Raw genomic sequence first — 16,460 nt, forward strand, 5'->3', positions numbered from 1 at the left:
ATAAATTAGTGTGATCAAAATATAAAACTGCTGTGCTTCGAAGGACATTATTTTGAAAGTAAAAAGACAATGGACAGAATGGGGAAAAATTTACAAATTATATATCTGCTAGGGGTCTAGTATCCAGAACACATGAAGAACACTTATAACTCAATACTAAAATGACCATCCAATTAAAAAAAATAGACAAAGGATTTCAATAGCCATTTCCCCAAAGAAGATATACAAATGACCGATAATCATATGAAAAGATGCTCAATACCATGCACTAGTAATTAGAAAAATGCAGTGAGATACTACTTCACCCACACTAGAATGGCTATAATCACAAAGACAAACAATAACAAGCATTGGCAAGGATGTAGAGAAATTGGAGCCCTCAACCATTGCTGGTGGGAATATAAAATGGTGCAGTTCGGCAGCAAAACAGTTTGGCAGTTCTTCAAAAGGTTAAACACAGAGTTACCATATGACCCAGAAACTCCACTTCTAGGTATATACCAAGAGAATTGAAAGCATATGTCCACACAAAAACCTGTACGTGAATGTTCACAGCAGCATTATTCCTAACAGCCAAAAAGTGGAAACAACCTAAATGTCCATCAACTGATGAACGGATAAACAAAATGTGGTAAATAGATCTATACAGTGGAATATTATTCAGCCATAAAAAGAAATGAAGTACTGATATGTACTACAACGTGGATGAACCTAAGCGAAAGAAGCCAGTCACAAAAGACCACATGTTGTTTGATTCCATTTATATGAAATGCCCAGAAGAGGCAAATCTATGGAGACAGAAATAGATTAGTGGTTGCCAGGGGTTGGGGAGAGGGAGGATTGGGAGTGACTCGAATGGGAACAGGGTTTATTTTTGGAGTGAGGAAAATGTTTTGAAATAAGATAGTGGTGATAGTTGTACAACTTTGTTAATTTACATAAGCCATTGAATTGTACATGTTTGGATGAATTTGAAGGTAGGTAAACTATATCTCAAAAAAGGAGTAAAAAAAAAATAATGGGGGGGATTTTTTAATCTCCATCTTATTTAAGTTTCTACAACTATTTCAAGCAGTGACTGTGATGTAAAACCTTTCCAAACTAAAAACTATCATTTAAGTATAAATGATTTTTATTATATCTAATTGTTATTATTATTAATACTATTATTATATCACGACCATGAGGTAAAGTAATAGTATATCTGCCATATCTCATGTAGTTTTTAGAAAAATTGGATCAACTTCTGATAAAGTCTGACTACTATACAAATGAAAGGGTAAACACACAAGCATCAGAGTTCATGACGACCTGGATACAAGACTCAATGTGGCAATCCCTTACCTTGTGACGTTAATTGTCATAATCTTGGATTAGGCAACGGTTTCTTACATATAACAGCTAAAGCACAAGTCACCAAAGAAAAAATAGATAAATTCAACTTCATCAAAATTTAAATCTTCTGTACTTAAAGGGCACTATCAAGAAAGGAAAACCCACAGGATGGGAGAAAATATTTACATATCACATATCTGATAACTTCACTTGTTACAGAAAATTACATAATCTGTTTAGAGATTTAGACCTATGTTTCCTCCTCCATTGAATCATGATTATAATAGCAGTGGCCTCATAACACTGTTGTGATGATTCATGAGATAATGCATGCAAAGAGCTCAGTTTAGTGCCCACCACCTAGTAAGTAATCTGCAGATATTAGGCACTATCACTATTTTTTTTTTTAGGAGGAAGATTAGCCCTGAGCTAACATCCTCTTTCTTTTTTTTTTTTTTTTTGCTGAGGAAGATTGGCCCTGGGCTAACATCCATGCCCATCTTCCTCTACTTTATATGGGACGCCGCCACAGCACGGCTTGATAAGCAGTGCATAGGTCCACGCTGGGATCCAAACCTGCACACCCTGGGCTGCCAAAGTGGAGCATGCAAACCGAACCGCTACCCTACCAGGCCAGCTCCTACTATTTTTTTTAGTATTACTGATAATGAAATAATAATCCTGAGAGCTGGCAAGGTTTTGGAAAAACTATTCTCTCTATACTGTGAGAATCTTCTGGAAAGCATTTCGGCCTTGTTGGTGTACATGCCTGTGTGTCCTTAAAAACCATTAGACCCAGGGATTCTACTTCTAGGAATTTATCCTAAAGAACTAATTAAAGAAGTGCATAAAGGATTATAGGCAAGCTTTTCCATCAAAATATTGTTCACAACAGCAAAAAAAGAAAACAATCTACATGTTTACAAATGATGCATCCTTAATTAAAAATGACCTTGCAACAATTAAAAATGGGCTATGCAGCAATTAAAAACGAGGTGGTAGAAATTAGAAATGAGATTGTAGATTACTTACTGATAAGAAAAAAATGTTTTTGGAATTCAGTTAAGTGAGAAAAAGTTATAGATGTGTATTCTAATGCCTTCTTAAAATACAGAAATATGTTACAGCATACTTACATAGAAAAAGGTCCGGAAATAGATCATCTAAAACTTCCACACTGTAAGTGATTTTAATTTTCTTTAGTATTTTTTATTTCTGCAGTAAACATATAACTTGTGGAAAAAATATTTTTTTCTTAAAATAATAACATTAGGCATGCATTAAATATTCAGTATTTTTCATTCTTACTCTCCTTGTACGGCTTATCACCAATCTGCCTTATCCATCCTATCCTCACCTTGTCTAAAAAACCTTATGTAAAGAAGTGGATAGAACACACAGACAGAAGGTCAATGAAGAAACAGAGGACTGCAACACTATAAACCAACTAGATCTAACAGACATAGGTAGAACATTTCACCCCAAAACAGTAGACTACGCATTCTTCTCAAATGTCCATGGAACATTTTCCAGGACAGAATATCCAGGACAGAATATATGTTAGGCAAAACAAAACAAGTCTCAACAAACTTAAAATCATACAAAGTATCTTCTCTAGCCACAATGGAATGAAACTAGAAATCAAAAACAAAAAGAAAACCAGAAAATTCATAAAATTATTAAAGTTAAACAGCATACAATTAAACCACCAATGGGTCAAAGAAGAAATCACAAAGGAAATTAGAAAATACTTCGAGACAAATGAAAACAAAAACACAACATATTAAAACTTGTGAGATGTAGTGAAAGCAGTGCTCAGAGGGAAATTTATAGCTGTAAACACTTACATTAAAAAAGAAGAAAGATCTCAAATCAATAACCTAGCTCTACACTTTAAGGAACTAGAAAAAGAAGAGCAAACTAAATCCAAAACTAACAAAAGGAAGGGCATAATAAAAATCCGAGTGAAGGGGGCCGGCCCCGTGGCTTAGCTGTTAAGTGCGCCCGCTCCACTGCTGGCGGCCCGGGTTCGGATCTGGGCGCGCACCGATGAACCGCTTTTCCGGCCATGCTGAGGCCGTGTCCCACATACAGCAACTAGAAGGATGTGCAACTATGACATACAACTATCTACTGGGGCTTTGGGGAGAAAAGGGAGGAAAAAAAGGAGGAGGATTGGCAATAGATGTTGCTCAGGGCCAGTCTTCCTCAGCAAAAAGAGGAGGATTGGCATGGATGTTAGCTCAGGGCTGATCTTCCTCACAAAAAAAAAAAAAAGAAGAAGATTAGAGTGAAGATAAACAAAATAGAGAATAGAAAGACAACAGAGAAAAATTAAGGAAACCAAAAGCAAGTTCTTTAAAATGATAACAAAATTGACAAACCTTTAGTTAGACTGAAAGAGGAAAAAGAGAAGATAGAAATAACTGAAATAAGAAATGAAAGTGATGACATTACTACGAACATTATAGAAATAAAAAGGATTATAAAAGAATATGATGAACAATTGTAGACCAACAAACTAGATAACCTAAATGAAAGGGACGAATTGCTAGAAACTCATAAATGATCAAAACTGACTCCAAAAAAACCCACAAAACCTGAACACACCTATAACACGTAAAAAGATTGCATGAGTAATCAAAAATCTTCCAGCCAAGTCCAAGGCCAGATGGCTTCACTGGTAAATTCTACCAAACATTTAAGGAATTGATGCCAACCCTTCTCAAACTCTTGCACAAAATAGAAGAGAACGGAACACTTCCTAACTCACTCTCAGAGGCCAGCATGACGCGGATACAAAAGCCAGACCAAGTGTCAGAAGAAAAGAAAACTGCAGGTCAGTATCTCCCATGAACACAGGTGCAAAAACACTCAAAATACTAGCAAACTGGGGGCCAGCCCAGTGGCATAGTGGTTAAGTTCGCGCACTCCGCTTTGGCGGCCCGAGGTTCGCAGGCCTGGAACCCAGGCACAGACCTACACACCACTTACCAAGCCATGCTGTGGCAGGCACCTCACATATAAAGTGCAGGAAGATAGGCACCAATGTTAGCCCAGGGCCGATCTTCCTCAGGAAAAAAAGGAGGATTGGCAACAGATGTTAGCTCAGCACTAATCTTCCTCACAAAAAAAAAAAAAACTAGCAAACTGATTCCAGCAGCATATTAAAAGGATTATACACTATGACTTAGTGGGATTTATCCTAGGAATGTAAGGATGATTCAACATACGAAAATCAATGTAATATACCACATTAATAGAATAAAGGGAAAAAAATACATAATCATCTTAATAGGTGCAGAAAAGCATTTGACAAAATCCAACAACCTTTCATGATAAAAACACTGAGCAAACTAGGAATAGAAGGGAATTTCCTCAATATGAATAAGGGCATTTATGAAAAAATGAAAGCTAACATCATACTCAATGGTGAAAGACTGAAAGCTTTCCCTCTAAGATTGGGAACAAGACAGGAATGCCCACTTTCACCACTGCTATTCAACATCATACTGGAGGTTTCAGTCAGAGCAGCAGGGAAGAAAAATAAATAAAATGCACCTAAAATGGAAAGGAAGAGTAAAACTACCTTTAATTGCAGATGATATGATCTTATATATAGAAAATTCTAAATAATCTACAAAAGAATCCATTAGAGCTAATAAATTCAGCAAAGTTGTAGGATACAAGATTAACAAGCAAAATTCAGTTGTATTTCTATACAATAGCAATGAACAATCTGAAAAGGAAATTAAGAAAATTCCATTTATAATCACATCAAAAAATAAAATACTTTGGAATAAATGTAACTAAGGAAGTAAAAGACTTGTACGCTGAAAACTACAGAACATCGCTAAAAGAAATTAAAGAAGACATAAATAAATAGACATTCCATGTTCATGGATTGGAAGACTTAATATTGTTACGACGACAATATCCCCCAAATGAATCTACAGATTCAGTGAAAGCCCTATCAAAATTCCAATGACACGTTTTCGTGGGTGGAAAAGTAGATTCTAAAATTTATATGGAAATGCAAGGGACCCTAAATAACAATTTTGAAAAAGGTGAAGAACTCATACTTCCCAATTTCAAAACTTACTACAAAGCTATAGTAATCAAAACAGTATGGTACTCTCAGAAGGACAGACATATAGATGAATGCAACAGAATTGAGAGTCCAAAAATTAACCCCCCACATCTATGTAAGAGTTGACTGATTTTTGACAAGGATGCCAAGAGCATTCATTGAGGATAGTCTCTTCCACAAATGGTACTGGGAAAACTAAATATTCACATGCAAAAGAATGAAGCTGGACCCCACCACAAACCATATACAAAAATTAACTCAAAAGGAAAAGAGAACCCTCATACACTGCTGGTGGGAACGTAAATTGGTGCAGCCACTAAGGAAAACAGTATGGAGATTCCTCAAAAAATTAAAACTAGGGGGCTGGCCCGGTGTTGCAAGTGGTTAAGTGCGCGTGCTCCGCTGCAGTGGCCCGGGGGTTTGCCGGTTCGGACCCCAGGCGCGCACTGACGCACTGCTTGGCAAGCCATGCTGTGGCGGCATCCCATAATAAAGTGGAGGAAGATGGGCACGGTTGTTAGTACAGGGCCAGTCTTCCTCAGCAAAAAGAGGAGGATTGGCAGATGTTAGCACAGGGCTGATCTTCCTCACAAAAAAAAAAAAAAAAAATTAAAACTGGAACTACCATATGATCCAGCAATTCCACTTCTGGGTATTTATCCAAAGAACATGAAAACACTAATTCAAAAGGACATATGGGGGCCGGCCCGGTGGCGCAAGCGGTTAAGTGCGCGCGCTCCGCTGCGGCGGCCCGGGGTTCGCTGGTTCAGATCCCGGGCGCGCACTGAGGCACTGCTTGGTAAGCCATGCTGTGGCGGCGTCCCATATAAAGTGGAGGAAGATGGGCACCGATGTTAGCCCAGGGCCGTCTTCCTCAGCAAAAGAAAAAAAAAAAAGAGGAGGATTGGTGGATGTTAGCTCAGGGCTGATCTCCTCACACACACACAAAAGGACATATGTACCCCTATGTTCACTGCAGCATTATTCACAATAGCCAAGACTTGGAAACAACCTAAGTGCCCACCGACAGATGAACAGGTAAAGAAGAAGTTGTGTATATACACAATGGAATACAACTCAGCCATAAAAAAGATGAAATCTTGCCATTTGCAACAACATGGATGGACTTCGAGGGTATTACGCTAAGCAAAATAAGGCAGATGGAGAAAGCCAAATACCGTACGATTTCACTCATATGTGGAAGATAAACAAACACACAGATATGGAGAACAGATTGGTGGTTACCAGAAGGGAAGGGGGTGGGGGGAGGGCGAAAGGGGTAAAGGGGGACATTTGTAAGATAACAAATTGCAACTGGACTTTTAGTGGTGACCACGATGTAGTCTACACAGAATATAGCATAGAAATATAACGATGTACATCTGATATTCATATAATGGTACAAACCAATGTTATCTCAATAAAAAAAAAAGTAAATAGATAAACTTAAAAAAAAAATCACTCAAAATGGATCAAAGGCTTAAATATAAGACATAAGTCTTAGAAGAAAACAGAATAAATCTTCATGATCTGAGTTTTGGAAATAGATTCTTAGATATAACACCAAAAGCACAAGCAACAAAAGAAAAAATAAATTGGACTTCATCAAAATTTAAAATTTGGGAGCATTAAGACACTATGAAGAAAGTGAAAAGACAATGTATGGAATGGGAGAAAATACTTGCAAATTATATATCTGATAAGGGTCTAGTATCCAGAATACATAAAGAGCTCCTACTTCTCCACAGAAAGACAAAAACAAAAATTTTTTTAAAAACTGGGCAAAGTATTTGAATAGACATTTCTACAAAGAAAGTATACAAATGGCTAATAAGCACATGAAAAGATGCTCAATATCATTGGTCATTAGGTTTCCCTAATGACAAATCAAAACCACAATGTGAAAAAAAAAAAACCACACACAATGTGATACCACTTTACACTCACTAGGATGGCTATAATCAAAAAGACAAAAAACAAATGTTAGCAAGGATGTAGAGAAATTGCTGATGGAGATATAAATGGTGTCCCTGCTGTGGAAAACAGTTTGGCAGTTCCCCAAAAAAGTTACACATGGAATTACCATATGACTCAGCAATTCCACTCCTGGGTATATATCCAAAGGAACTGAAAATAAGTATTCAAACAAGTATTTTACACAAATGTTCCTTAGCTCAGTATCTACAAGTCAAAAGGTGGAAACCACCCAAATGTCCATCAATGGATGAATCGATAAACAAAATATGGTAGATGGATCAAATGGAATGATCTGGATCCATCTAATATAATGGACTATTATTCAGCCATAAAAAGTGAAGTACCAACACATGCTAAATATACGTGAACTTCAAAAATTATACTAAATGAAAGAAGCCAGATATAAAAGGTCACATATTGTATGATTCCATTGATATGAAATATCCAGAAGAGGTAAATCCATAGAGACAAAAAGCAGATTAGTTGCTGCCAGGGGTTGAGCGAGGGGAGAATGGGGATGCTAGCTTAATGAACACGCAGTCTCCTTTGGGGGAGACGAAAATGTTTTGGAACTAGATAAAAGTGATAGTTGTGCAACACTGTGAATGTGCTAAACGCCACTAAGTCGTGCACTTTAAAATGGTTAATTGTAAGAAAAAAAGAGAGAGAATGAAAAAAGGTTCCAAAGTGCCTATATCCACAGCACAGCCAAGGGCAGAACAAAGTCTCGAAGCAGCGGAAAAGCCAAGTGGATCAGAGTTAATAAGGTCCCTTAGGAGACACTCACTAGTCCTCCTCTTACCATTTCCTACTCACGCTACTTCTCAGATCCACTTTGACCCATATATACCTTTTCTCACATAAAAACAAACTGGTATCACGCTCTTCTATCTCCTCTCCCCACTCAAGACCTCGAGGATAAGTCAACACATGTTGCTCTTTCCCCTGGAACTGACTCTGAGACATTACCACGTGCTTTAGAAACACGAATGACAATGTATTTTAAGTGCAAACCATGACGTTCAAAAGGAATGCTTCTTTACCTTTGCCAGTTCTCTTCTTAGCTCTTCCTGCTCCTCCTCTGAGAGGGTCTCTGGGGCACCGATGGCGGCAGCAACATCTTCTCCTTCCTCGGGAACTGGGTCTGTTCTCAGCAGATCTTGTTGGGAATTAAAAAAAAAAAAAAAGGCCGTAAGGTATGAAAGCTAAAAGTAAAATTTCCCTTTAGGGTCCTCCACTGCCCTGGCCAGAATAAAGCCAATTAGTTTAGATCCACACATCACCTCTCTGCACCTTCAAATGACCTGACTCTCCCAGTAAAGCAAAAAAGAAAAGTCTGAGCTAAGCCAGCTCAGATGGCCTAGTGGTCCAAGTTCAGCGCGCTCTGCTTCGGGCCCAGGTTCAGTTCCCAGGCGCGGAACCACACCACTCGTCTGTCAGTAGCCACGCTGTGGCAGTGGCTCACATAGAAGAACTAGAAGAATTTACAACCATACACAACTATGTACTCGGAGGGGTGGGGAGATGGAGGGTTGGCGGAAGGAGGAAGATTGGCAACAGATGTTAGCTTAGGGCGAATCTTGCCCTCAAAAAAAAAGAATTGCATTTAAAAAAAGAACATGAGCTAACCACGAAAAACCACCAACTTTGACTCTGCCAAAATACGAATTTAGAAAAGACGACATTCGCTCAACTTCTGTTCATTTCCTCAGTCACAATATCGTTACTGCAGAGCAGAAGAGTTAAGAGGCTAAGAATGGGATCTGGCCAAGGCTTTATATGCTCAACTAGTACATCAGCATGATTAGTAACTCACACTCACCAAGGGAGGGAGTGTGTAAATGTCTTCAGAGCTTCCTCTGCTCATCAAATCCAACTCTTAACCTCGGTGAAGAACTGCTAACCAACTCAATGCCTAAAGAAATGTTACTCCATTTCTTTCCATTAGTTAGTAGAGGTAGGAAACACCTTCTTGTAGCTTTTTAAAAATATACATCTCATCCAGATATGCTTTAAAAAGTCCTAATGTATATATTCAGAGAAATAACCAACACCCACACAGAGGCTTTCCACATTATTTAAGACCGATGCTGCTGCACCAGTCCCCTGGAACACAGCCAGTACTACCAATCCATCACGACGAACTCGCTATTTCTAGAGTGGGCAGGAAGGCAGCTGCTTCTCAGCAACTCTCCCCTCTCTTCTGCCCAACCAACCTCGCACAAGGCTGGGGTGAGGCAAGCGAGGCCCCCAAACTTTGGGTGCAAAATTTAAGGGGGCACCAAAAAACTCTATATAACTGATTTTAATGCAATATTTTTTGAAAATCAAAATTAATTCAAAGAACTCATGAACAAAATACCAAACTTTTAAACAGACAGGCTCAGTACCGCTGATTTTCCTCTTGCCCCAGGCTCCAAAATGGCTTCGCACAGCACTGCTCCTGCGCTCGTCTTTATTTAAAATTTTAGTATTTTGGTCATCATGGATTTAATTTTTTTTTAAATATTGCATTAGCATAGTTATCTTGATTAGACAGCGTTGGTGCCCCTTAAATTTTACACCTGAGGCAAGTGCTTACCGGCCTCACTGGCTTTACCAGTCACAGTTCTGCCCATCCATCCATTCCCACGTCACAGGTTTAGGTTTCCACGGCTCCTCTGGCAACAGATTTTTTGCGTAGGGGACCAGGGGGAGGTCTCCTCCTCTTCCTGCTCTTCGCCTCTTTCTGCCAGTGAGCGTTACAGAGCTCGCAGTTGCTCCCCACCACCCCCACGTCCATTTCTGAGAAGTGCCTGTTCAGCCATAGCAGTAACGTGGCGTGCTGCCCAAAGCGAGATGCCAAGCAGCAGAGGATGGGCAGAGAGGAAGAAGGAAGGATAACCACGCCGTCCAGCAAGCAGCCAGCGCCACGGCGAACCTCCAAGAAGCACAGGAATCAATGACATGACGTGCACATACCTTGTGTGAAAGGTACAAAGACACCTACCACACAGTGTACTGTATATTAACTGCATAATGGTAGTTAATAATTACAATAACAATAATCACCAGCATAACAGTACCCAGCAATGCCTACCTGAAAGGTATTTACAGAATTGTTAAAGGCATAAAAGTAAAACAAAACAATTCAAACCCACCAGCTGGAGCGGCAAACAGAACATGATTAAGCCCTCTTATGCAGAGACAATACGTGACAGGCACAATCAGGAGGCAGTAAAGCTCGATAAATAATTGCTTCTGTAGGTTCTCCTCTAAAATATCCTTGAACAGACTACCCAAGTAATATTTCTATGATAGAAATCTGATCATGTCACTCCCCAGCTTAAACGCCTTTAGTGGTTCTCTGTTGTTTTCAAGATAAAACTGAACCCCATAGTTGAGCACACAGGCCCTACTGGACCCATGCCCTGCTATGTGGCATTGGAACCTCTGACCCCAACTCCAGCCAAATCAAACTGTGGACCAGGTGCTGTACTATGGACTGTCAGAAACCACCGCGGAGGGTCCACGTGTGCTTGCAAATTTATCCCCCATACCAAACCATGTGATGAAGGAGTAGGAGACGGAGGATGGGAGATGAGCATACAGGTAACAATCAGATAAGGCAATGTAGTAAGAACCATACAGAGGTAACTATAAACATGCTTCATTGTATTTTTAATGCTTTGCTCTGACTCTCAAGTTCTCCAACTAGAACAGGACCCCCCCCAAAAAAACAACAAAACCCAGGTGCTAAACCATGCCTTAAATGATAAAGGCTCATGCTTTGTAATATACACTATTTTGCAAACCTACTTAAGGGGAAAAATGCACTGATTACTAATAACGCTTTAATGCAGAGCTGCCCAATTCCAAAAAGAATCTAAGGGGATTCTGATACTATTCAAGTATTCAGTTAGGCTAACAGGGAAAATAAACGTCTCAGAAAACGGGGCCACAGGGTTGTCCACAGTGGGTTTCAGGACCTCTAAGATGACCTTGACGTTTTAAGAAACTAAGCAAGTTAGTCATTACATGTTCTGCTTTTTCCATATTAGCCTGTAGGTGGCAGCAAATTACCAACATTAAAATTTAAAGGCGTGGTTTGCTTTAGGATAATCAACTGGGAAAAAAATATTGAAATCACCAGCAAAACCTAACAGTCATGACTTAGGAAAAGTATTAATAACCACAACCACCACCACAGAGTGCATTCTATTTATAACCTCATCTGAGCTAAGTGGTCCAGACACATTACAACACTTACGTGCAAGACTTCTGTAAGGCGGGGATCACCATTACCATTCAGAGAGGAGCAAACCCAAAGCTTATGAAAGTTAAGCAGTTTGCCCATGGTAACACACCTGAATACATGGTGGAATTATTAGCATTTTGAGCCCAGACAGTTTGATTTGAAAGCATATGCTTCAAATCACTGATTTCCAAATAAAGATGAGAGTAGGGGGCTGAAGGTCAGACTTGGGAGCTATCTAGAAGTAATAATAAATAAGACTCTGCACAAAGTAAAAGAATCCGGGGAGACTAGATCAAAAGCAGTTTTCTCATCATTTCCAACCGTATCGTTTCCCCAAACCTAGGAATCCAAATTTTGCCTTACATGTTTTTCTAGATATTATCCCATTTCCTATATATTCATAAGAGCGTAGTATTTATTGTGGAGGTAGAGTCTGGCATTTGGGAGAAAAGATATTAATTCCTCATTCACAACATGAAAGTTGGGAAATAGGAACATTTTAAAGTATAGATTACTTAAAACTATAAATAATCCAAAAAATTATTTGATCATTAATTTTAATGTTCCCCCTCAGAATCTGATGGAAAGCTGTTTTTAACAGATGAAGAAGGGGGAGAAAACATGACAAATATTTACTGAGGTCTGTTAATACACCAGCCACTGTGAGGTGAGATTTACATGTTATCACACACACAAAAAACCTTACAACCAATACGTGACGAGAAAAGTAGTTACCTACTTCCATTAGGAAACTGAGGCCCTCTGAGGTTCCGTAATTTGCCCAGAGCACAGAGATTAAAACACAGGTCTTTCTGACTCTAAACTGTTGCTCCTTCATATACACTTTTCTTAGAGAAATTCCAAAGAGCAGGGAACACACAGGGCAAGTCACAGAAGGGAGGATGGACGCAGAGGGCCACGGCTCTCTCCACAGGGACTTTTCACTTCACTGAGGGCATGGGAACACAGCGGGGGCCTGGAATGAAAGTCACAGGTACCACAACAGAGCCCAAGGGGCTGAAAATTGGTGATAATTTGTTCTATCAGGTTATCCACATTTTAGCCACTTCCTTCTATCTTTTTGCTGTTGAAGCAGTTGTCCGCTTGTCTTCAATTCCACACATGAGAGCCCCCTGCAGAGTTTTAAGGGTGGGGGGAGTCTGCAGCCCACAGACTGGTAAACTGTTGGGTGCCAAGTGAGAGCCCCACTGCCGAGGGAGCGATGGAGAAGACGGGCGGAGACCAGGAGAGTCGTGCCCCAGCAATCCTAGGACTCAATTTTTTCTCTTACATTTTACATCTTGGAACTCGATATGCATTGTATGACCACTCAGCTAAGCAGTCCCTGTGGCATAGCTGTTTATCACCCGCAACCAGGCTTCAAAATCTGCAAAACGGGTGTCAACGGCTTAGAAAATCACAGACCTCTCTTTTAAGAGAGGCTGCGTCACAGACGTTTTGTGAGAGCAAAACAAATAAAACATAGATTATTCCTAGTTGAAAAGCAGTTCAGCTAAGTTAGACAATGCATGTGACGATGTTTCAGGAAAATGTTAACTTATTTTACTTTAAAAGGTATGCACAGGAGTGTTATGGTCAACGTACATGTCTGAATAAATCTAAAAGGATGTCAATAAGCAGAAAATTAAAATTGGAAGTGACAATACAGCATTGTTTGTTAGTTTGACTTGCAGTAATTTTTTTCCCTTAATGAAACATAAAATAATGGTACATCTTACAATCTGTGGTGTCTTAGATGTGGTGAAATATGATACTTCAGACTTCAGAGAACTCGTTAGCTATTTGAAGAAAATGAAGTTCTTAGGTTTTAGTGGAAACGTGTGTGATGAGCGAGTATGGGGGGGAAGAACGAGGAAGAATGGGAAAAAGACTTCCGTCTTGGACGAGTCTCCAGCTCTAGACAATAACGCCCTGATGTTACATCTTTATCTTTTCATCTCAGTACTCACAATCCCAGAACAGAGCAGACCTTAATGAGTCTTTTATTGGAACTGATTTATTGGTTAAAGATTTAATCAAACTAAACGTTATCTTTACTTTCCCACGCATAGCCACCCATTTGCCACCGACTCCCACGAAATCCAACCAGGGAAGGAAGCAAAGCCTTTTTCGTACAAATTTAGATCCTACAATTAAAATTAAGCCATGATTAAGAGTTTGGTGAGCACCCCTCTGCTCAGGTGTGAGTGCAGCCCATGACACCCCATATTAGAGCACCCACATAAATCGTTTTCTCTTCCCTTCAGTTCTTTATCTTTGACCTTTTTTCCAATTAGGGTGGGCCCTAATCCAATGACTGGTGTCCTTAGAAGAAGAAGAAAATATAGACACAGAAACCTGGAGAAGAGCACACCACATAAGGGCACAGAGAGACAGGGAGAACACCCTGTGATGAGGCAGAGGTGGGAGTCTGGCGGCTACAAGCCAAGGAACGCCAAGGATTGCCAGCAATCACCAGGAGCCAGGAGGAGGCAAGGAAGCACTTCCCCACAGGTGTCAGAAGACCTGGGGGCACCTTGATTTTGGAACTGAGAGAGAATCAACTTCTTTTAAGCCACCCAGTTCGTGGCGTGTTGTTAGAACAGCCCTAGGAAACTGATACAGAAGGAACGGGAACAAAAACGGACTCAGCCATTACCAGTTTGTGACCTTTGATCAAACGTTTATCCTCCAAGATCAAACGTTAATATCCCAAACCCATTCCCTGTAAATAAAAAAATGCTTAAGAAATAAAAAGGCCATACCACCTCGCTCTCAGGGTTTTTATAAGAATATTTTAAAGGACAATAAACAAAGAGTGGGCACATATTAGATGTTCGATAAGGATCTGTTGTTGTCCCCATCTTCCCACGTCCTGCAACTCATCCGGTCACCTCCTCTCCCTCCCTCTTCCTGAAGCTTGGCCCACAGGTCTCACCTCCTCACTTCCTATCACTCTTCGAGCCCCTGAAATCCAGCATTTGCTCCTTCCTTGCCCCTTCAACTAAGGACAGTTCAGGTCATGATCTGCTCTGAGATCTTAAAGGCATCCAACACTGAACTTGAGTCTGAAATCTCTGCTCCTCTGACACCTCCACCAGCCCTCTCTGAGATACGGCGCCATCTCCCTCTCCCAGGCACCTAACTTCACATCCAACCTCCAATCCCACCACTTCTGCCTTAGTTCAAGCTCTATTTCCTGCTTCGATTCTTGTCCTCAAAGCTCCCTGATGGTCTCTGGCCCCTCCAATCCATTCACCACTCTGCCCCCAGAGGGAGGGAGCTTCCAAAGTATGACTGACCCCGGTACTCCCGTGCCTTATATTCTTTGATGACTTCCCACCTCCTAGTAAAGCTCACCACCCTTGACAATCTGGAGCCCACCTTCTCCGTCTGCTGCCACTGCCCTCACCCGCCCTGCGCTCTCACTACATCTTCCAACCTGCAGTTCCTCTAGGGAGACAGGTTTTTTTTTTTTTTTTTAAGAAATGTATTAACTCAAAAAGTAAAATAAACTACCTCCCATACTTTTTTTGCCCATTAAATTTTTTTATTGTGGTAAAACATAACAGAAAATGAGCTGTCTTAACCATTTTTAAGCGCCCAATTCAGTGACATTCATTACATTCACAACGTTGTACAATCACCATCTCTTTCCAAATCACGCTCTCTTTATGTCTTTGGACGTGTTATTTTGTCTCCTTGAAACACCCTCCTTATTTCCAAGTCCCACTCATTTCAATAAGTCAGTTTTAAGCGTCTCCTGCTCTTGGAGGATTTCTCCAGACCCCATGACCCAGCCCCGCTCTAGGCATTAACAGCCTATGGGTGACATCCACTGTACTCAGAGCACAGCCCACTAGGTGGGCAGCATTGGGCCTCAGCACCATGCTCCCGTCCTGTCTCTTTTTTTTTTTTCTTTTGTGAGGAGATCGGCCCTGTGCTAACATCTGCCAATCCTCCTTTTTTTTTTTTTTTTTTTGCCGAGGAAGACTGGCCCTGGGCTAACATCCGTGCCCATCTTCCTCCTCCCATCCTGTCTCTTTAGCCCAGTACGTACCCAGTGCAGTGTCTGGCACACAGCAGAAGCTCAGCAACTCGCTCTGAATAAACGAATTCTAGGAAGGAACACTGTTGATTTGGAAGGAAAGTCAGGAACCCAGTCTCCCTTCATTGTCAGACTTGTATTCTGAGCTTTTTATTTTATATATTTCATTCTTACTTCACTTAACCTACAAAGATTTTTCTATTTAAAACAGACATAAAATGTCACTTTTCTAAAGAAATACCACTTCTGTCTCATACATGATCTCTCCAAAGACTGTTACCATTTGGAGCAGGTCACCTACCTCCATGTTCAGAGAAAGTGTATACACAGCCCAACGCACCAGGGTTGTACGGGGCGGGGAACTAATGACATTGTAACAGGAAGAACACAATGCCAGTCGCCCCCAAGAAAGTTCAGCTAGGAGGGAAGAAATTGCGAGAGGAGGAGTCTAAGTTATCTGCTATTTAGTCTGAATGTTCACACTGTCTACCCGAGAGAGTGTGTTAGAGTATAATCGAGCCCTACAAGCTTCTCTCGAAAACAAAACTGTATACACTCTCTCACCCAGTCTTCAAAGAGGCAACAATGGCTGTCAAGGCCAGAGTAGGAATAAGAAACTTCAGTGTCTACGCTTGTTTTATTTAAGCAAAAACGTGAGGAAATACGTGTCCCCTTTTTTTTAACCTAAAGATATAACATATAGTTCAAAATATCTTTAGTGTCATATCCAAAAAGATCACAAGATAAAGATATTTTTCCCCTTATAAGCTTGG

General features: G+C 40.3%; 1 protein-coding gene across 3 annotated transcripts in view; it reads right to left on the reverse strand.

Moving 5' to 3' along the window:
• The window catches only part of TPD52 (tumor protein D52), a 233,378-nt gene that overhangs the window by 137,877 nt on the left and 79,041 nt on the right, over nt 1-16,460 (reverse strand). For all 3 annotated transcript variants that reach the window (XM_058528932.1, XM_058528931.1, XM_058528930.1), the window contains exon 2: nt 8,446-8,561. In XM_058528932.1, coding sequence (XP_058384915.1) covers nt 8,446-8,561 — 116 coding nt within the window. The remainder of the gene's footprint in view (nt 1-8,445; nt 8,562-16,460) is intronic.

Source organism: Diceros bicornis, chromosome 33 (genome assembly GCF_020826845.1).
Source record: "Diceros bicornis minor isolate mBicDic1 chromosome 33, mDicBic1.mat.cur, whole genome shotgun sequence".
Lineage (NCBI taxonomy): Eukaryota > Metazoa > Chordata > Mammalia > Perissodactyla > Rhinocerotidae > Diceros > Diceros bicornis.